The 21,984-nt window shown below is 58.8% G+C and overlaps 1 protein-coding gene across 1 annotated transcript; it reads left to right on the top strand.

Annotated features, from left to right (window-relative positions):
* The first annotated feature begins 2,979 nt into the window (after positions 1 to 2,979).
* Positions 2,980 to 11,806, top strand: RHPN1 (rhophilin, Rho GTPase binding protein 1). The gene is made up of 14 exons (XM_006830864.1): positions 2,980 to 3,039; positions 6,199 to 6,314; positions 7,396 to 7,524; positions 7,751 to 7,826; positions 8,328 to 8,405; positions 8,685 to 8,809; positions 8,899 to 9,065; positions 9,223 to 9,416; positions 9,799 to 10,120; positions 10,329 to 10,523; positions 10,771 to 10,847; positions 10,966 to 11,112; positions 11,188 to 11,349; positions 11,651 to 11,806. The coding sequence occupies exons 1-14, from the start codon at positions 2,980 to 2,982 to the stop codon at positions 11,804 to 11,806; spliced, it is 2,004 nt and encodes a 667-aa protein (XP_006830927.1).
* The last annotated feature ends 10,178 nt before the right edge of the window (positions 11,807 to 21,984 follow it).

Here is a 21,984-nt window from a genome sequence, read left to right on the forward strand (position 1 = left end):
CTACCAAGGCCACTTTGTTCATAAGGGATGGAAAAAGAGCAGGACTCGTTCCCACAGAATGTGTCAACCTGTCCCCTTGGTAGTTAAAATCCTCCTCTGCTGAGGTAACCCTTTGGTGAATGCTCATGAGAGACACAAATATCTTCACTTCTTTGGTCCATTCAAAGAGATGGATCCACATACCTCTTGTCCACACCTCATTGTCACCAATTTCCCAGTCATGTTCTTCCATGTCCCTGACCATACAGGCACACCACTGACCACAATCCCTGAATCTGTAGGCAGCCAAACATCTGCTCTTCCAAGCAAAATGAACAACCAGGTGTGCTGCTCAGAGTTCTTCCCATTGGGTCAATTTGTCTTCCCCACTGTCCTTCGGGGACGTCCCAGGAAGGCTACTGCCACTTCCAAGGGGAGCCTGCATACTGTACAGAATCATCTGTAAACCAAGCCCGAGCCGAGGGAGCATAAGGAACTCACTCCCCTGAGGCCCTGGGTGTAGAGTGGCAGAGGGAAGGGAATGTGACAGCAGCATTTGGGCTGTTTCCTCATACAATTTACTGTGCCTTCAGGTTCCCCTCGAGTCCCGTCCATTACACAGCACTTCCATTTAACCACGGAGCACTGCTGTGCACATCCAACTTTAAGACTCTGTGAGTCAGACAACATGCAGTTCATGATAGGCAACTCGGATCATGTGTGACTTGGGGGCCCCATGATTAGACATTCAGTATCTACTAAGGCCCACTAAGAAGCCAAAAGCTGTTTCTCAAAAGGAGAGTAGTCATCTGCAGAGGGCGCTATAAGCCACCAACAGGGGTGTGCCCCAAACCTCAAATTGCATCTCTATCTGTCACTGCCACTTGGAGCACCATTGAATCTGCTGGGTCACATGGTCCAAGTGACAGGTGGCGAGCCTGTTGCAGAGCCTTCTTTTTCCCTGGGCCCACTCACAGCAGCTCTGTTAGACACTTGACCAACAGGCTGAAGCAGCACACCCAAACTTGTGTCTAGTGGGTTATGCACTGGGCTGCTAACCCAAAGTCAGCAGTTCAAATCCACCAGGCTCCTCAAGAGAAAGATGAGGCCTTCTGCTCCCAGAAAGGTCCACGGCCTCAGACTCTCTGTACAGGGTCACTGTGAGCGGGAACTCGCTCGGCAGCACACAGCCAGCACCCCCAAACGAGAGATATGTGGCCTCCAAAATCCAAAGACGCCCAGCAGGCATTGTGCCTCCTTTTTAGTTGTGTGAGGGTCTGCATGCTTACCTTTTCCTTCAGTAGGAATCTCTCACTGAACTCCCAGAAATGTCACTGAGGTGGAAGACACCTGGATTTCTGTCAGGTTAATGCCCCACTAGCATGCAGATGTTGTAACAAAGTCCTGTTAAATCCAGAGTCATTGATACTTCTTCCTTACTACGTCCAGTCAGTATAATGTTATCGATATAGTCAGCCAGTGTGATGTGCCCAAAGTCCCTATAGACCTGACTTAGTGCTGGGGAGTTAATATATCGTGAGGCAGGACAGTGTAGGTGTATTGTTGGACTTGCCAGCTGAAGGCAAACTGCTTCTCATGATGCTTCAAATACAGCATTGAGAAAAAGGCATTAGCCAGACCAATAGCTGCATACCAGGGCCTGGGAGATGTATTGATTTGCTCAAGCAATGAAACCACGTCTGGTACAACACTTGCAACTGGAGTCACCATTTGGCTAAGTTTACAATAATTCACTGTTAGTCTCCAAGACTTAAGGAGCTTTGGTAGCATAGTGATTATGAATCAGTCTGCTAACCTCACAGTCAGCACTTTGAAACTACCAGCTGTTCTGCGGGAGAAAGATGAGGCTTTCTGCTCCCGTAAAGATTTACAGCCTCGGAAACCCTGTACAAGGTCGCTATGCGTAGGAACAGACTCCACGGCACATAACAACAACAAAGTCTCCAAAACCTATCTGGTTTTAGCACCAACCAAACGGGTGAGTTAAATGGGGATGTGGTGTGAATCATCACCCCTGCGTCCTTCAGGTCCTTGATGGTGGCATTAAATCTCTTCAAAATCCCTCCGAAAACGCAGTATTGCTTTTGGTTTACGATTTTCCTGGGTAGAGGCCGTTCTAATGGCTTTCACGCGCTGTTGTATCGTCTCCAAGGAGCAGCTGGTAGGTTTGAACCACTGACATGTCAGGAATGCAATGTGGGGGCGTTACTGAATATGTCTATCCCAATGCCCCATTCTGGAACTGGGAAATTACTGTAAGAGCGCGCGGGCTCCTGGGGTTCGTGGCTTGAGACACCTAGCGTGGGCCTGGGCGTTGGCATGTGTGTGGCAGGGGCGAGCCCTGCAGGGCGAACAGGCTCTGGGAGGAGGAACGTTCTGGAAGGCGGCGGATTCCCAAGCAGGCCTGTCCCGCGGGGCTTGAGAAGAAAGACGCCTTTGTCCAGTACTCCACAAGTGCTCAAAGCCTCCAACAAAACCGTTTGAAAACCCCTTTGTGAACTCTTTAGAACAAGCCTCACGGAGAGTCCCGTTGCCGCGGTGACGGGATCCCGGGGTGACGCGGGATCTCCGAAGCTTCGGAGACTGTGAAGTCGGCGATGAGGCACCCTAAGGGTGACCCTGTCGCCGGCTCCCACTTTCAAGTCACCTCCACTCAAATTCGGCCCGCGGGCCGGGGCCCTGGCGCAAGCGCACTGCACACCCCGCCCCCGCGGCTCTCTGGACCCGCCGTTGCCTCGGTTACCGGACTCGCCCTGAGCCCTTCTTTCTCGCGTGTTGGTTGGCCGCAGCTACTGTCCATCAAAATCGCTGCCGCCGCGGGTTGGACGTGGCGAATTTCGCACGCTCTGGCTCCCGGCCCCGCCCCCGGCCCGGGCCGCCGCCAGGGGAGAACTAGGAGTTCAGCGCGGGCGGCCGAAGGCGGCGGAGGGAGCGGCCGATCGACCGGCCGAGCCCGCTATTGGGCGCGCAGGGGTGGCGATGATCCTTGAGGAGAGGTTGGACAGCCCGGGCGGCGGTGAGGACAGCGTTCGGCTGCAGGTGGCGGGCAGCGGCCGCAAGGTGAGGGCACCGGGTGGGGGCAGCGAGGGGTTGCGGGTGCCGAGAGGCGCAGGACGACCGTGCAGGACAGGGGCCTGGGGTCGGAGGGAGGTTCGAGGCAGGGGATTGGGGCCAGAGGACTCGCGGGGTGCCGTGGTGCAGAGCGAGGAGCATGAGGGTACAGCTGGGGGGGTCGCGAAATGACGGGGTGTTGCAGGGTGTGTGGATCATGGTAGTCTGCAAGGATGCAGGCCGGACGGACGGGGTGCCAAGCGCCGGTCAGTGGGGGTGCGGGCCAGGGGCATTTGGTCATTTGGTCGCAGGTAGGGTTCCCGGGGTGCAGAGCACAGCACTGGAGAAGTCTCAGGTGAGGCCCTGGCGCAGTGTCTCCCTAGCTCTCAGCACTGCCAGGGTGGGGGGATTTACACTGACCTTTCTAGTCCCACCCAGCCCGACTACCTTCTGGTCTTCACCCAGAGTCAGGCAGGGCTTTACTGCTGAGGCCCGAGAAGAGTCCCTTTCTGCCGCTGTGTGGGATCACAGCATGTCCAGTGGCCTCCCAGGACTGGAGCCTTGTGAGTCTGGTGGTCAGCCTCTCAGAAGCCACTGAGCCCCTGTCCTCCTGCAGGGCTCCTGTGGCTTTCCTAGAACCCCCGTCTGCAGGTGCTGAGCTCTGGGTGTACCATGATTTTACTCCTTCCTATCTCCGCCCCCTTTGCCATGGGACAGCTGTGTCATTGGACATTGATTGTCACTGGACCACTGACCCTTCTGGGTGTGGACATGGCTGGACAGTGTGTCCTTGCATCACATTCTCAAACCTTGGCTCCACCTTGAAACCCCTAACTCCACGGTACTGACCAGGAGACCCTAGTGTGCTGAGGTCGTTCTGGGACATGGGGACCTGTTGCAGGGGATCCCTGAGGTCACTACGACTTCCCTGTGTTCCGTGTCAGCACCCTGCCCCCTACCCATGGGCTCTCCATCCATCTGGGGCTGCTGTGCTCCAAGCTCAGGTGTCCCTGCCGTGGTAAGCCACCGTCTTCCTCTCCCGTGTCACACTGTGTGTGATTCCAGCTTGCTGAGTTCAGGAAGAGGAGAGAGGCCGGCTATAGGCCAGGTGAGGTAGCCTGATCCTGCCGAGCCATGGGGCGCTCGGGGAGAGACAGCAGCGCCAGAGAAGCCGGACGTGCCATAGGCCATGGCCTGACCCTCTCTGTGTCTCTGTCCTGCCCTGGAAGGCTGACTGGTTCTGCCCATAGGCTGGGACTGGGAAGTGGGGTACAGGAGCTTGTGGTAAAGTGGTGGCACCCAATCTTGCTGGGGGCAGGCAGTGTGACTTGTACACTGCATAGTGCCAGGTCCTGCCACCATCCCTGGGCCTCAGTTAGCACACATGAAGAATGGGTTGAATAACTGCCCGAGGTGACCCCCCAGGGGTGCCCCAGCCTGGAAGCTCTGGTGTGAGTGGTGTTGGGAAGTGCAGTCTTGGCAGCCCCCCTCCCCCGTGCTAGCTTCCTCTGGTCCTGATGTCCTGTTTGCCTGCCACAGGTGCACCCCGACCTCTGCCACAGGGTAGGAGCGAGGCGTTTGTTTCGCTTGCTCCCATCCCTTTCCGTTGGCCTTGCCAAGGTCCTGCCCTAGTGCAACCCCATAGGAACAGCCAGAAGCCATGAGCCAACTTGGTCCATGGTGGGACAGACAACAGGTAGAACCAGACCCTTTGTGTGCAGGGGACAATGGGAGACTAGGCAGCCCCTGGACCCAGCTTGAGGGCTCTGGCTCTCCACGATATCCACACAACTGTTCCCGACGTTCCTGCGTGGGCGGCTTGGCCTAGGTGTGGGCGGAGTTCTGGTGCCAAGTCTGAGGCCGAGCTCTCCCCTTCCAACACGTCTCTCCAGGAGGACGTGAGAGCAGTTGGACCAATGGACTCCTGATGGTCCTTGCAGAGGAGGCAACCTGAGAACTGGGTGGCTCTGTTCAGCACATGGACCTCCACCCTGGGCAGACTCCCCCCTGCCCCGACTCAGGATTCATAGTCTGACCGACAGGAGACGGTCATCAGCCTGGCTCCTGAGGCCTGCTAGAGGGTTAGCTGCCTGTGTTCACAGAACAGGCCTGGGGTCACCGTGGAGAAGGGGTGCAGGCCCTGATGTGAGGAAGACAGACAGCGTCACATATAGAGTGGTGGGCGGTGTTTGCTTCCTTCCCTCCTCGTCCCACCCACCTTTGCTTCCCCTGCACATGGGAGCTGCCCAGTCCCAGGGAGAGTCTGCGCCAAGTCCACATTCCTGGGAACCACAGGGACCCCTGCCCTCTAGGCCCTCAGGCATGTGCTTGTTGGGATCTGGAGGGGGCCAGGACTGTGGGCAGAAGCGCCAGGTCAGCAAGAGTGAGGTCACAGCCCCAAGTGTCCATGCCGATGGGGGCTGACCCACAGTACCCGTGGAGCATGGGACTTGACTGATGGCCCAGTGACCAGGGAGGAGGGTTCTGGCTGTGGTCCGAGCCCTGGGGGCATGGAACACACAGGCCTAAAACCGGATATGGCCCCCCAGTTCGTACCCCCTCATTGGTACGTAGCTGGCTCTCATGGTGGCCTCCATGTTTCCATAGTGTGAAGGAGGGAGGGTGAGTGGGGGAGGGGGGCCTCCTGGCTGGGTGGGCTCAGCCGGGACCTCCATGGAGAGCAGAGGGCTCAGATGACCCTGGGGTGGGGACAACACGCCATGCCCAGGAACCTCCTGGGAGACAGTCCTGAGCGAGCCCATGTAGAATTCAGCACGTTGACTGTCCCCACCCTCTAGTGTGCTGTATCAGAAATCCAGCAAGTGAGGGAGGGCTTACACTACATACAGGGTTAGTCTCCCAGCTCTGAGGGCAGGCTTGTCCACTCTCCACTCTGTCGGCTCTGGGGGAAGGCCCTTGTCTCTCTAGCTTCTGCACGGGGATGATACCCATGTGGCCTGGCATCTCTCTTGCACATCTTGCTGTCCCCTTGTCTGTTTCATCTCCTTTATATCTGATCCGGTTTCTTTCAACAAAGACAGCCCACTCCCAAAGGGGAATAGGCATAGGGGCTAGGATTTACAGCACATGTTTTGGGGGACACAATTCAGTGCATACCCCACTCCCCCCTGTGTGTTCTCCCTGCAGAGCTGCGACCCGCTGGCTCAGTCCCAGCGCAGTCGGCTGCAAAGCCGCCGGGCCCGGGTTCACCAATTGATCAACAAGGAGCTGCGCATGCGTACAGGCGCCGAGAACCTCTATAGGTGGGTGCCCTCAATCACCCCTAGGTCCCTGCAAACCAGTTCCAGGCTGGGTGTGGGAGGGCCCTGGGCTGCTAGAGCAAAACACCTCATGGGAGTCCATGCCCAGGGTGCTGGTGGGGCCCCACTCACTCTGGAAGCTCTTTGTCTTTTCCAGCTTTTAATGATTATGAATCGGGCTGCTAATCTCAAGGGCAGCAGTTTGAAACTACCAGCTGTTCCGCGGGAGAAAGATGAGGCTTTCTGCTCCTGTAAAGATTTACAGCCTCAGAAACCCTGTACAGGGTTGCTATGGGTCGGAACCGACTCCACGGCACATAACCACCACCACCCAGGATCTCTAGTGGCTCAGTGGGTTAAGCCTTGTTCTTGTAACCAGAAGGTTGGTGGTTCAAACCTACCTGCTGCTCCTTGAAAGACAGCTAAGACAGTGTGCTTCGAATATATTTACAGCCTTGGAAACTCTATGGGGCAGCTCTGCTCTGTCCTGCAGGATCGCCGAGTCAGAACCGACTCCAGTGGGTTTTTTGGTTTGGGTGCTAGTTTTTGGTTTGGGTGCTCCTTGATTTGTGACCGTATCTCTCCAAGCGCTCCATGCCTCCACACCCCTCTCTGTAGGGGAAGCTGAGGCTCGGGGGCAGCCACAGGATGTGTGTGGGGCTCTGCTCTAGTCCAAAGGACCCCTCCCCAATTCCAGCACCATCTGCCTCCCTGTCTACCCCACCCCCACCCAGCCTGACCTTTCCTGCTGACCAGTGCCCCTGTCCACGCCCCCCAGACACAGGCATGAAGGACTCAGATCCCACCTCCCTCCAGGGATGGTGATCTTGAGCCACGTGGGCATCAGCCTATGTCCTGGGGCTGGTCAGAGGAGGTGTGGAGGAGACATGCCCCCCAAGACCTGCCTTGGGGGGATGTGACCTGTAGGAAGGGAACTGGGGGCCACGAAACCAGGTAAAGGCTGTCCATTTTGGCACCTTGAGCCCTTGGGCCCCCCGCTCATCTCAGACTGTTAGACCAGGGTGGTGGAGTTCCTGGCATGAGTGTGCCTCAGGGCAGGTTCTGACCTCTTTCCCTCCCCCAGAGCCACCAGCAACAGCCGGGTCAGGGAAATGGTGACCCTGGAGCTGAGCTATGTCAACGCCAGCCTGCAGCTGCTGAAGGAAGAGCTGGAGGAACTAGACAGCAGTGCGGAGGAGCCGGGGTTCCAGGGGTGCGTGTGTGTGCGCATGTGTGTGCACGTGTGTGCATTTGTATGCGCGCGTGCATGTGCGTGCAAGTATGTGTATGTGTGTGTGCACGTATGTGTGTGTGTGTGTGTGTGTGTGTGTGTAGATAGGGGAGAGGAGGCGTGTCAGTGGAGCAGCTGTGGCGGGTGGCCCTGGTCCTCAGGCACGCAGGGATTCATTCCTGGTCTGGAGCGGGCTCTCTGCTTACAGGGAAAGCATCAGCATTCCCATGATCCCTCTGGGCTTGAAAGAGACCAAGGAGCTGGACTGGTCTACACCCCTGAAAGTAAGTGCTGCCTCATTTCCTGCTGAGGGGCCTGAGGGGACACAGCCTCTCCTGGAGGTGTGAGGCATACATGAAGCCCTCCTCCAAGGGTTTGAAGGGACCTAGTCCTGCCCAGGGGCCACACTGGTGCCCCCTTGAGGTGGAGGTGGTCTGCCTGGTGGGGAGGCTGGGTTGAGGGGTACCCTGCCTTGGAAACCCCAGAGTGCCTGCTTTGAGCCCTATTCTGGGCCCATGATGGGGATGGTCCCAGCACAACCACCCCGGCAGATCCCCTCCCTGTGCCTCAGCGGGGTCACCATGGAGATTGGTAGGAGGACGCAGCAAAATAGAGCTGCCAGCTCTCCAGCCCACATCTGGGGATGGGGGGGTTGATATCATCTGTGAGGAACCTGGGGTCAAGAGAGGGGGACCCAGCTCAACACCCAGCCCCGATACCCACGGTGCCCCCAACTGTGGAGACCCCAGGAGGCTGCCTGCCACACCCCACCCCTGCCCCCTCAGGAGCTGATCTCGGGCCATTTCGGGGAAAACAGTGCTTCCTATGAGGCTGAACTCAAGGAGCTGGAGGACCTGAGACAGGTGTGTCTCCTACTCCCTGCCCCCACCCCCTCCCCACCGACAGGAACCAACCAGTTGCTCAGTGTGGACACCGGGAAGCTGGGGGACAGACAGACACACTCACGTGTGCAAAGAGGGTGGCAGAGACCAGGGACCCTCTGGCCATCCTGGGGTTCCTCTTAACCTCTGACCCCAATGCCGACCTCTGGGGGAAGATGGCACGGCCTCCATTGGGAGTGGAGGGGCGCCCTGCTAGTGGACTCCCCAGGCAGTGAGGCCTAGCCGGGCTACTTCCTGCAGGCCGTGCGGATGCCCAGCCGGGACCAGACCGGCCTGGAGCTGCTGATGACCTACTACAACCAGCTCTGCTTCCTGGACGCCCGCTTCTCCACACCTGGCCAGAGCCTGGGCCTGCTCTTCCACTGGTAAGGATGAGGGCCGGGGGCTTCCCGAAGGTCTCCCTCCCACTATCCTCCCACTCTCCGGCCTCACCAACCCTGTCCCCGCCCCTCAGGTATGACTCGCTCACAGGGGTTCCAGCCCAGCAGCGGACCCTGACCTTCGAGAAGGCCAGCGTGCTCTTCAACATTGGTGCCCTCTACACCCAGATAGGGGCCCGCCAGGATCGTTCCTGCTCCCAGGGCGCAGATCGAGCCTTCAGGGCTTTCCAGCAGGCTGCAGGTGAGGGACCCCAGCGTGGGGATGGTGGGCCCCCAGCCCCGGATGAGTGCTCCCCCCCAGGTGCTGCTGGATGCTGGTTGTATAGGGTGCAGGGCAGGGACCCCGGCATGGAGGCTGAGCGGGGGCCTCGTCCTGGGGTGAGTGCTCCCCTCCGCAGGGGCCTTCAGCCTCTTGAGGGAGAACTTCACACACGCGCCAAGCCCCGACATGAAGCCCGCCTTGCTCCACGTGCTGGAACGACTCATGACTGCTCAAGCCCAGGAGTGTGTCTTTGAGGGCCTCTCGCTGCCCGCCCCTGCCACCTCCCAGGACAGCCCGGCCCAGCTGCAACTGGCCCAGGAGGCTGCCCAGGTGAGGAAGGACAGCCCCCACCCCACCCAGAGTCTCGACCCCCAGTGGGCAGGAGGGTTTGGGAGTGAAGGTGCAGCAGGGAGGGGCAGGGCCTGGGTGGACAGGTCAAGGTAGCCATACGGGGTTCTCAGAGCTGGTGTCCTGCCAGAATCCCGGGATCCGACCCCAAACCACACGTTCCACAGCCGTACTTATGAATGGAAACCCCGACTTCTATCAGCGTAGTAGCTTCTGCCCATCTTTTGGGGAGGGGAAGCATCAAACAGCAGTTTGGGGTGGGGGACTGCTGGACCTGGCTTGGGGTAAACAGAGGCCAGGCCCTGGACTGGGGTGGGTGAGGCTAGAGAAAACCCCGCTGGACTCCCCCTGTGTCTGATGGTAGGTGGCATCTGAATATGGCCTCGTACAGCGGGCCCTGGCCCAGCCGCCTGCCCGGGACTGTGTGCCTCGCTCCTGGGCCGCCCTGGTTCTGGCCAAGGCTGAGTATTTCCGGGCCCTAGCCCACTTCCACATGGCCGTAGCCCTTTGCGACAGCCCCCGTGAGTGTCCTGCCCTGTGTGTCTGTGTGGGAGGCGGGGAACAGGCACTGGGGGCCAAGCTTACACTGTCTCTGCCCCCAGCGTCCACCCAGGGAGCCCTCCCCATCCTAGAACAGGGCTTTGGGCCCATCTGGGCCTCAGAGCCGGAGGAGCGCAGGAAGCGTGGTAAGCATAAGGGAAGGTCAGTGGGAAACTTACAACCTGCCCAGTGGGGGGACCTAAGGGGTGGGGCACACCTGGGGCAGCATTCCTGGACTCCTAGTGGCCTGGCAGTCCACTCCCCAAGCTAACATCAGATGCCCTCCCCTGACCCTCTCTTGCCTGTCTGACTGGGACCGTCCCCACACCATGTGACCGCTGATTCCTGTCGCAGGTAAGGCCCACCTGAGACGCGCCATCCTGGGTCAGGAGGAGACACTCCGGCTGCATGCCATGTGTCATGTGCCCCGTCAGGTGGATCTGCTGCAGGCCGTGGTGACGCAGGCATTACGGCGCTCGCTGGCCAAGTACTCGGAGCTTGACCTCGAGGATGACTTCTTCGAGGCGGCCGAGGCCCCCGACATCCAGCGTGAGTGATGGGTCTGAAACCCTGGGAGCTCCCCTACCCCCTCAACTCCACCTGTCCTGCCCCAGAGAGGGACACAAAGCCACTGCCACCTAGCCCAGCCTGGTGGCCCCCCAAGCCAGACTTCCGGGAACACTTCTCAGTGAACCCCTATGGATCCCTGTGCAGACACCTGAGCAGGCAGCTCCTCTGGGTGACAGGTGACAGGGGCCGGCTGGCCTCTGGCTCCCCTTTGTCTTCCCCCTTTCAGCCAAGACCCATCAGAAGCCAGAGATCAGGCGGCCCAGCTTCTCCCAGGTGAAGGGGGCCGACATTTTTCACAGGCTGGTGAGCGCTGACCCCGGAGCCAGCCCCCCACTTGAGCGAGGCCAGCCTGGGGTGGACGGTGGGGGAGGGGGGATAGTCAGGCCCAGGGGCTCTGACCTCCGACCCAACCCCGCCCCAGGGGCCCCTGTCTGTGTTCTCAGCCAAGAACCGGTGGCAGCTGGTGGGGCCAGTGCACATGACCCGAGGAGAGGGGGGCTTCGGCTTTACCCTGCGGGGAGACTCACCTGTGCTCATCTCTGCCGTCATCCCCGGGGGCCAGGCTGCGGTAAGGGGCCGCCCACCCACCCCCAGCCCAGTCACCGGAGCATGAAGCTTCACCTGCTCACCCACATCCCCGCAGGCAGCTGGCCTCAAGAAGGGCGACTACATTGTGTCGGTGGACGGACGGCCATGCAAGTGGTGGAAGCATGCGGAGGTGGTGGCGCAGCTGCGCAGTGCCGGTGACGAGGGCGTGGACCTGGGCGTGGTCACGCTGCTGTCTGGTGCTGAGCCACTCGGCATGGTGAGGCCCAGCCACCCGGCCCACCAGTCCCACACTGATGTTCTAGAGGGACACCCCCAAAAAGAAGGAGTGGGCAGTCAGCCTGCACTAGTGGGCCCTTTCAGGTGGGCTCCACCTCCTGCAGGCCCAGCAATCCCTGTTGTTTCTTTGTGGACACTCCTGTCCAGCCATCAGCTGCGCCTGTGTCCCCAGCACTCACTGGGGGTCCTGGCAACCCTACCCCAGAGGGGAAGCAACAAACCGGGCCCCAGTGTGCACGCAGCCTGCCCTGTGGGGTGACTGTGTGTGTCTCTCCGTGCAGGGGGGCCGCCGGCTAGCCCTGCTGGCCCCAGGGAGCCTCCTGAGAAACCAGAAGGAGTGTCCTCTTGAGATGGCAGCACCCCCCCGGGCCAGCCCCAAGCCCCTCCTCAGCTGGAACCACAAGACCCAGGGAGGCAAGGCCACGGGCTGTCCCTAAGGGCTGTCCACCATGCCGGCCCCTGACCCTTGAGGGCCCCCCTCACCTCCTCAGTGTTCATGAGGCCATGAGGGGCTGGTTCTTCCTGGGGGCCCTTTAGACCAGTGCCAGCCCTGCCTAGACCCCAGGGTTTCCAGGACCCCTGCCTGCCATTAAAGACCATCTTCAAACCAGTGAGATGTCTGTCCAGTCCTGGCCACTGTGCATCCCTGCTACCCCGGCTCCCTCAAGCCAGCTGCCTGTGCTGACCCCGACCCAGCTTGTCCACACCTAGCCCTGCTCCAAGTTCCAGCCTGGTCCCAGTGACAACTCCATCTGCCTCCCTTGGGAGTGGATGGGGGTGGCTTCATCCCCAGGCACCAGGCTGCCCTGCCCTGCCCTGCCCATCTAGGGGAGGGCCCAGCAGGATCCCAGGCCGCCTCCACGCTCCATGGTCTCCTCTCCACCCTCCACTTCCCCCCCACACCCCATGACAGACAAGCTTTAGCAGCTGCGTGTCAAGGACAGCAGGGAACCCTCAGCATCTGTCCAGCCCCTGCTCCTCCAGCCATGAAACCCCCAGGTCCCCAAGCTGGGAAATGAGGACAGTGGACAGGCCCCAGAAGGCCATAAGGTGGGAGGTGAGGTGGCTGTGGTGGTGGTTGTAAATACGACTGGTCTGAGCTAGGAAACATTGATGTAGGTACTCAGACCTGCATACCTCACCAAGGGTTCCCAAATACCGGGCATGAGGAGGAGAGAGGTGGATAAAGACATCACCCCCTTGTAGCCACCAGGGGGCAGCCGATACATGCGCAAGTGGCTACAGGAGGCAGAATTTCGGGCGTGCTAGGTTTGGACTTCTGGTGTGATGCTGTATAATCAGCACTGGCTTGGGAACCACCAGATCCTCAGTTCAAATCCACCGGCTGCTCCTCAGAAAGCAAAGGTCGCTATGAGTCGGAATCGACTCGACTGCACTTAACAGGTTTGGGCTCCTGATACGGTGCTGTAGGGCGAACACTGGACTGTTAACCTCGAGGTGGGTGGTTCAGACCCATTATCTGCCCCTTATGCAGGGCCTCTATGACTCCACTCATCAGCATTAACAACAGGTTTGGGGAAGATGAAGGGCAGGAAGGAAATCAGGAAGCTCTCCCCAGGCAGAGCTCCCTACCCCGTGCTGTCTGCTCCAGGCTCAGTGTCCCTCTGCACCCTTCCTGCTTTCTCCGCGAAGTCCTAGGTGTGAGAATAGAGAGCTGTGTTGGGGTGCCCTGGTGTGTGTGCATGCTCCTGTGAGCAGGGTGTCAGTACAAATACACACGTGTGTATGCGTGTTGTCTTGTGGTTGCTGTCGCGTCAATTCCAACGCATAGAGAGACCCTCTATAGGGTTTCTGAGGCTTTAAATCTGCTGGGAGCAAAAGGCCTCACCTTTCTCCTGCTGAGAAAGTGGGCTCAAACTGCCAACCTTATGGTCCGCAGTCCAGTGTTACTGCATGGAGCTACCCTGCTCCCAGGTGTGCATGGTGGCTATGTGCCGTGGAGTCGGTTCTGACTCATAGCGACCCTGTACAGGGTTTCCACGGCTGTAAATCTTTACTGGAGCAGAAAGCCTCATCTTTCTCCCGCAGAACAGCTGGTAGTTTGAAACTGCTGACCTTGCGGTTCGCAGCCTGATTCATAACCACTACGCTACATGAGTTGGGCATAACTGAGGGCCCTGTCGGGGTGGATCTGCATAGGGCGCGGGGGGCTTAGGGGGGCGTAGTTGAGTGTGTGTGTGTGCGTGATGTGGGTGGGAGCATTGAATGCCATGTGTTGTGTGTAAGAGACTGCATGATGAAGGTGTGGCTGCAGCTGCATGAATGGGTGTGTGAGACACAGTGTGGGGGTGAATTGTGGGTGTCAGACTGGGTGTGTGTGAGATTGCGTGGGGGGGGTGAAGGTGTGGAAGTGAGACTGTGTGTGAGGGGAAGATGTGGATGTTGGGGGGCACCGGCGGCTGGATTTAAAAGTGTGAGGGCCAGGTGTGCCCCCCCTCAGGGAAAATCCCCATCTCAGCAGAACTGGCCAAGGTCGCCCAGGTCTCCCAGCTCTTATTAATTTGATTAATAAAACTGTGTGTCAAGGAGGCCATTACACGCTAATCGGGGCTGACAGGGTTGGCAGGGCCTGTCCGGGAGATGCAGAGGGGTGGAGGGTGGGAGTTGCCCTCAGCTGGCCACTTCCAGATGGGGGGATGGGGGTCCGTTCCCCACCTGGAGATGGACTGGAGGGGCCAGGGTAGGGTGGACACTCTGTGCAGCCTCCCTGGCGTCTCCTCTCAGACGGCTGAATCGGCAGTCGGGAACTATGGCTGCTCCAGGAGGCTGGGTGGGGTGGACAGCATGGTCCCTTGGCCCCAGAAAGACCCCGTCCACCCCCGGGGGCCAGGACTCAGGCCAGAGGGTGGAAAAGGCCTTCAAGGTGTGGTAGTGGCTGTGCTCTGCACCCACAGAACCTAGGTGTCCAGCCGGGCTGCCTATGGGACCGGCTGCCCGTAAGAACTGGCCTAGCCAAGCCTTTCCCATGTGGGCAGCGCTGACTGACCAGGAGCCCGTATGTGCATGCATGTTAAAATCAAGGTGGACCTCTTCTGCTACCACACCGCCCCTCCCCCGGCTCCCAGCTCCAAGTCCCGACTGGGGCTCCACTCCCGCCCTGCAGGAACCGGCTTTTTATGATGAGCGCTTCTGTCAACACCCTTGGCCCCGCTTGCCCGCCACACCATCGTAATGTGCTCAGCAATCTTGGACCAAACACAAGGCCACACGGGCTCCGACAGCGGCCAGTGCTTCTAGAAGATTCCAGGGAGGTCTTCAGTGCCTGACAGAAAGGGGCGCGCCCAGAGCCCCCGTTGGCGCTGGGCTCCGCTTGGTCCCCATTGCCAGCGTGGTGAGGGGTGGGAGGTGCGCGGGCACGCGGCGCGGCCTGGGCGCCAGCAGGACTGAATACGCGCCCGGAAGGCGCGGACCCACGCGGAATATTTCATCTTCCAGAGTGGCCCCCCTGGGCGGCGAGGTCTTTTTTGCTTCGCCAACAGAAAACTGGCGAGCTGGGAAAGGCATGCTCTGTTTCGCTTGGGTCAGCAGCAGCAGCAGCGAGCCGCAGCGCGGATATTAACGCGGGGAGAGGAGGCCCGCCGGAAGTCAGGAATGGTTAGGGAAAGGACAGCGGGGTCCCTGCTCTGCCCCACCCTGCTCTCTGGGTTTGGAGTTAGCACACTCCCCCAGCTTGACTGGGGGCGCCCAGTCCGGCACCACCCACCCCACCTGAGTCTAACCTGGATCCACCAGCGGTGGGGGGCTCAGAGGAGCTTCCAAAGCAAGGCCAATCCAGTCTGTACCCCAGCTAGAGCCCCGGAAGCAGGGTCCTCTGAGCCTGGACCCCTACTGGTGCCTGCACTCCCCATCCACCCACCCCCAGGACCCTGGGACAGAGAAGCAGGCAAGTGGGCACTTGGAAAGCATGCAGGGGTCAGAGGGGTAAGATGCCCCAAAGCCTCCCCACCCCACCACCACCAGCTTCTCTCTAGAGGCAGAGCTAGTGTGATCCCAGATCCTGGGTAACCAGATGCCAATGGGTAGGGGGCTGTAAGGGGGAGAAGCCATACATATCATGAGGGGTCTATCTCAGGACAGAGCAGGGAGCTGAGTTTGAGGTGGGCTAGACCCTGAACCTCCAGATGGTCACAGAAAGGACATTACTGTCTTGGTTTCCAAACCTGCCACCCTCTGCGGTGGGTTGGATGATGGTCTGAAACAATCTGGCCATCCAGAGCCTCAGCATGTGCCTTGTTTGGAAATGGGTCTTTACAGGCAATTTACATAAAGCATCTCCGGGTGAGACCACCCTGAATCAGCCAGGTCTAGAATCCAATGACTAGGTGCTATGGGATAAACACTGGCCTGCTAACCACAAGGCTGGCAGTTCAAGCCCACCAGCCGCCCTCAGAAACCCAGTTCGGGGTCAACTACAAGTTGGAACAGACTCGATGGCACAACAGCAGCACAGAGACTAGCAGATACGCAAGGAGACAGCGTCTGAAAACAGGAAAGACCACCAGGTACAGCAACCACCCACCAGGAGCTGGAAAAGGCCAGGCAGGACTGTTAGAGGGCTTCAGAGCAGCCTGACCCTGCTACCTGACTCCCAGACGTGTGGCCTCCAGGGCTGACGGAGAGTGAGGGCCTGCTGTCTGAAGCCTGGCTGTAGTCACCCTGGAGGGACTGCGGAGACGGTGGGCTGGGCAGCTGCTGCCTTGACGCCTCTCCAGAGAGTCCCTCCACTGCCCTCTGTGAACCCCAGCATGGCCGCACTGGGTGATCTGCTGCTATCTCTGTCGCCAGGGCCCTGGCATCCACTGTCACCCCCGTGAAGCCCACCCCCTGGGAAGAGCCAAGCTAGAAGACAACTCTCAATAGTCCCTGTACCCCAACACCACCTTTTCCATAGATTCTACCCTGAACACCTTGGCCGAACTCAGACAGACACCACCAGCCCTGGAGCCTCCCTCCTCCCACTGACGGGGAACCGGGCCAGGATGGAGTGAGGTTGTTGTTAGCACCATGAGCTGCACAGGGCTACAGAAAGCCAGCCCCCTCAGGGGTCAAGATGCAGCCAGTCCTGAGGGTTTATGGAGAGGAACCAAGGAGCCGATAGACAAGCAGGACTGAGGCAGTGGGCTCTGACGTCGGTACTCCTCACACCACGTGACTGTAGGGTAACAGGATGCTTCAGGGTCCTCTAGGGCTACTGAGGCTGCCCGCCATGACACCAGCTGTGTCCCTTCTGCTCCGTGACACTGACTCCCAACCCCAGCCTGCCACTAGAAGTCTGATGAGCTGGAGTACACATCAGTGAGCAGAGGGGACATGAGACCAATGAAAGCTAGGCAGTGGCTGGGGACACTAGGGGACACCAGCTGAGCCCCTAGAGTAAGAAGAGGTGTTGTTTCTGACTGGACCCATTCCACACTTGCAAGCTCAGGCTGTGGTAGGAACGTGTCCCAAGCTCTGCTTGACCCTTCATGGAAGAGGCAACGGCAGATGTGTCCATCTCCACATCTCAAAATGCCCATTACTGAGATAGTCGGCTGACGCACACACATGTGCCAATAAGCACATGTAGACTGATTCGGGCACCCACACACCAAAGTGCACACACAGGTACACTTACAGAGGGTGAGCCCTCCTTAACTAGATTTTGATGTTTGCCCCCCATCTCCAGAAGCTGTATGGCTACTGTGTGCAAGCCAGGAGGACTGGCTCCTCAGAGGAGCAGAGTGAGACAGACAGACATTACCCACCTGACAGACATTACCTCTCCTCTCTGCTGCCATCAGTATGACCACCCATCCTCCCCTCCATGTCCTCACCACCATCACTAATGTCAACATCTGCATCACTACTCCAATTTCAGCATTAATCAGCATCACCATCATCTCCAACATCAACAGCAGAATCACCATATCTCCAACATCAGCATCAGCATCACTATCACCTCCAACGTCAGCATCAGCATCACCATCTCTAACATCAGCATCAGCATCACCATCATTTCCAATGTCAGCATCAGCATCTCTAACGTCAGCATCAGCATCACCACCGCCCCCTGCAACATGCACATGAGCATCACCTCATCACCAACGATGTCCCTATCAGAATCACCACTAAACTAACCCTCCTCTTGGTCCTCTCTGTTGTCTCAGGCCTGCCAGTCCTGCCAGCATGCCAACTCCTTAACCAGCCTTATCAATTCCCGCACCATTTTCTGTGCTTCTAAGAGCAGACAGGATAGGGAGGCATCCTTGTGAAGGCTGACCGGGGAGACCCTGAGGATGGGGAGGAGTTTCTGGCCTAGGTTCAGGGGCCATGGGACTCTAAGAAGGAGCAGGTTGTGGCTGCAGGAGGCTGCTGGATACCGGGGGGGGGTGTCCCTGACTCCAGAGAGAGGTTGGATGGACTTCAGGGGATAGAGAGGGTAGCTGGAGGCCCGGCAGGAGAGGTCAGAGGAGAGCCGTGGGAGGTGGACTGGGGCAGGAATAAGGAGGAGGACATGGTTAGGCTGGGGGGCATTCCCCCACCCAGAGCAGGCAGTATAAACCAAGCAAGTAAGTTTCCCCATGCCCCACCCCCACCCTGTTGCTAAGCGACAGGGGCTGGCATTGCAGGAAGCAGCCCCCTCCCTCAATGGAGATGGGCGTGGGGGCATAGGATCCCAGGACCACTGGGCTGCAGAGCCCACAAGCAGGTAGCTAGAGGTGGGGTCCTGTGGGGTCAGGGGTCTCACCTGACCTCAACCCCCAGAAAGACCTCAGCAGGCCACCCCTTCTGGGAGGTGAGGAGGGGGTTCTACTATCTCAGTTTCTCTAGCTATCTCTGCCCAGAAGATGTGGTCTTCTCCAGGAACCTGGGGCCCATCCCAAAAAAAGGGCTGTGACGGGAGGTCTGGTCGAGTGGCCCCACCCACACACCTCACACGCAGCCTCCCTGCGGTGCATAATGCACTATTTACCTGGGGGGGGGGTGATTGACAGCGGAGGCCCCTCTTCCCCCCCCCCCATGGTAAGCCAGACATGCATTAAGGCAAGAGTGACTTATCGAGCTGTCAGGGGGAGCGTTTTAAGACAGAATTATAGGGGAGAGGAAAAAGATTTTTACCAAATTAATGAAAAATCAATCTGGCCTCAAAAATCCATTAGCCTTCATAATGCACGGGTTACAAGCAGCCCGCACAATCTGCTATCGGCTGTTAAATACCGCCGCCCCCGCCAGCCGCCATTCATTACCTGAGCTCGGTGTTTACTTCTAAGAGTGACAGCTGCCCCCCCACCCATGTCCAGCAGCTTCCGCAGGGCCCTGACCCCTGGACTAGTGTCTCCCCCAACACACACAGGCCAGCAGGGTGAAGACCTGGGGCCCAAAGACTAGGGAGAATGGTGGTGACTGAGTGTACACGAAGGTGGGGTGACCATGTGGAGACGGCAAGGTGGTGCTGTCAGGACACTGGGTCCACAGTGATGACCACCATGGTGTCCTTCTGTGACTGGGGAGACCAACAATGGTGGTGGTCAGGGGCCATGTTGTGAGTGACCGTGGCTGAGTCACTAGAACGGTGTTGCTGGAGGTCTGGAGAGCTAGGGGAGGGGGTTGATGAGAGGTTGTCATGGGTCACGGGGCAGTAGTTACAAGGACTGTTATGTATATTTCTGGTAACTGGGTTAATGGTGGTTAATGGTGACCACAGGGAGTGGGAGGGTGTGGACACATCATGAAGACCAAGTGTGCCCTGCTTACTAAAGCAGAAAACAGCAGCGGTGTGGGCAGCCAAGACCCAGGGCCCCTAGGGAGAGGACAGGGTTGGAGCTAGTCCACGTCTCTGGTGGTGAGAAGAGTCTTGAATTCCTAGAGTGGCCAGGGGCCCTAGGAGAGCAGGAGGGCCCTAGGTAGACCAGTTAGGCCAGGCCATGGCCAGGGGATGCTGCCCCCCTGGGGGAGAGTGGTGCCCTCTTCTTGCTGGCAGCGTCTGGTTGGTTTGAGGCGGGGAGTCCCCATGGCTACTTCATGGGCAAACATCTTCCTCCTTTTTCTGGAATTCTGCTTCAAGCGACTCCTCCTGGCACCTGAGTCACCCCCTCCCTCCTGTCTCTACCCTGGAAAACCCCACCCATTGTCTGTGTCCTGCAGGGCCTCCCAAACCTAGAAAGGGACCCCTCATACCCTATACCCTCTTTCCTGAAACCATGGCCCCAAAGGTGCCACCCCTAAGCTCAGACTCCCACCTAACCCCATTTGTTCATTCCCCAGACCGTTCCTGAGCGTCTCCCTGGAGTTGCTAGATAGCAATCTGCCCGGGCCCTACCTTTCAGGAGTGGGGGCCCATGGGTATGAAGCAGAGGTTCCGGGGAGCACAGAGCCCAGGGAGCAAAGCTGCTGGGAGAGGCAAAGTCTGGGGTCCAGGAAGGTGTCGGTGGAGTCTGCCTTGGGCTGGGCAGGGCAGTGAGTCCAGGGAGACTTGGGGCAGAGCAGAGCTGAGGAGACAGTCCTTCCCTCTCCTGCCTGGGGTACCCTCCAGTCCTGATACTCCAGCCCTGAGGGTCCCCCCGCCTGCATCGAGGGGTGGGCTCTGGACATGAGTGACCACCCCCTGCCTTTCACCCCAGCCCCCTGGAATCAGGCGGTTCAGAGCCGCAGGCAGGGCTGTGGTCTCAAGGATGAAGTCCCAATTCATTAGTGGTGAGGCTGGGCAGGGCCACGGCCAGTCTGCGGTTTCCAGTGGCCTGGCTGCCCAGCTCCTGAGGCTTTCAGACCCCTCCTCATGATCCTGATTCCAACAGTCTGAGGACAGCGTGTGCCAACCATGAGCTGCTCAGGTGGGCAAGCAGGCAGGTGGGCTGCAAGGCAGAAGGCAGGGACCACCACCAAAATGACTGTAGTGAGATGCCCTTGCCTGCAGGGGGCAGTCTCCTCACTTGCCTCCCTCTGCTCCCTCCCTCCCCGTCTCTGTCTGTCTGTCTCTCTCAGCTCTGTCAGCCTGTGGGCTCTTGTCTCAGGGTTGTGGTGGGTACTTGGGAATCTCCCTCGGCCTTTTCTCTCAGGGTCTATGTTCCCCCTGTCTGGAGGCTGTCTGGAGCTTTGGTCCCCTCCTCCTCCCTCTGCTTCTGGGATCTCAGATGCATGGAAATGTCTGTCTCTCCCTCTTCACCCTGGCCCACTCAGACCCAGGGAAGGCTCCCAGGTCCTGCTCCCCCGGCCCCTCCTTCACTGGGTGGAAAGACATGTGGGATGAGTTCCAGGCCCCCTGCCCAGTTCAACCAGTATGAGGGAGGGGTTGGGGGGTTCTGGGTTGTCCAGGGATGGGGTGAGGCTGCTCAGAGGTGAGGCACCAGAGGCCTGTGGGTAGGGACCTCGGGCAGCTAAAGCTGCACAGTGGGGGTGGGAAGGACCTCTGCCCCCACCCCCACCCCAGCCTCACCCTTCCGATCAATGGCCAGGCACATGCTGAGCCTGGTGGGTCTGCTGACCCACCACCATCCCATCCCATCTGTCAATAGAAGCGGGGCCGTCTGGTGCCTCGATGCCTTCAGTTCTCCAGGGAGCCCAGCAGGGACAACGGCCAGCCTGCAGTCACATGGGTGTCCTCTCCCGCTACCCCCAAGGGCTCCAAGGTCTGCACCTCAAGGCTGCCCGGAAGCCTCTGCCAGGTCCCCTCCCAGGGCTCCTGTCCAACTAGGACCTCTGACCTCTGAGGCATGGCCTGCTGGGACAGAGAGCTAGGAGAGTCAGACAAGGTTGAGGAAAACCTTGAGCAGACGGCATGACAATACTGAAAGGGACCCAATGTTGAGAGGTGGGGCCCTACCTGCCTCTCCTGCCTTGATTTCCCAGGGGGCTTCTTAGGCACTCCGCAAGAGTATGAGGGCTTCCCAGTGGGTGGGCCCTCTGTAGTCGGAAGGTCTAAGCATGTGTGGACAGATGGGCAACAGGGGAGCCTCTCTCACCCCTGCTGGTGTCCCCTGTCAGACTGCCAGGGGACAGACAAACATTCAACAAGCTGGCTTTGGGAACAGGCTCACTGTGGGAGCCTGTGGCCCCAGTGCCCACATAACTGGGTTCAAACTCTAGTTTCTAAGAAATTTCCAGCTCAGAACCCAGCATGCACCCCAATGCCTGTGGAGGAGACAGCAAGTCGGCCACCCAGGACAATGGCACAACATGGAACCACTCAGAACAGGAGGCATGGTGTCTCTAGGAGAGGCAACTGGAAAGGGTTTTGAAGGATGAATAGAAGTTTTCTGAGCCAACTAGAGAGGAGCCCTGAAGGCATTGTAGGATAAGCATGGGACTGCTGACTGTAAGGTTAGCAGCTCAATTCCCCCAGCCACCGTGAGGGAGAAAGATGAAGCTTTTGACTCCTGGAAAGAGTTACCGCCTCAGAAACCCTCTACAGGGTCGTCCTGAGTCAGGCTCCACTTGCTGGGTTTAGTTTGGGGCCAGCTAGAGGCTAGGAACACACAGTGATGCGGACAGGCACCCAAAGCAAGCAGGAACGGCCAGGGCCATTCAGGCATTTCACAGTGAGCACCTCCCTGGCAGGAATACCTAATGGCTGTCGGGGGGTTTCCTGGACAGTGAAATAGCCCCGTGGTCTTAAGGC

This window comes from Chrysochloris asiatica, unplaced genomic scaffold, assembly GCF_000296735.1.
Source record: "Chrysochloris asiatica unplaced genomic scaffold, ChrAsi1.0 scaffold00001, whole genome shotgun sequence".
In the NCBI taxonomy this organism is placed as follows: Eukaryota; Metazoa; Chordata; class Mammalia; order Afrosoricida; family Chrysochloridae; genus Chrysochloris; species Chrysochloris asiatica.

Excerpts from the sequence above, each read along its gene's own strand:
- RHPN1 (XM_006830864.1), top strand. The coding sequence starts at position 2,980 with ATGATCCTTGAGGAGAGGTTGGACAGCCCGGGCGGCGGTGAGGACAGC. Across the intron at positions 10,524-10,770 it reads CGAGGCCCCCGACATCCAGC|CCAAGACCCATCAGAAGCCA; the intron begins GTGAGTGATGGG and ends TCCCCCTTTCAG. Across the intron at positions 11,113-11,187 it reads TCCCCGGGGGCCAGGCTGCG|GCAGCTGGCCTCAAGAAGGG; the intron begins GTAAGGGGCCGC and ends ACATCCCCGCAG.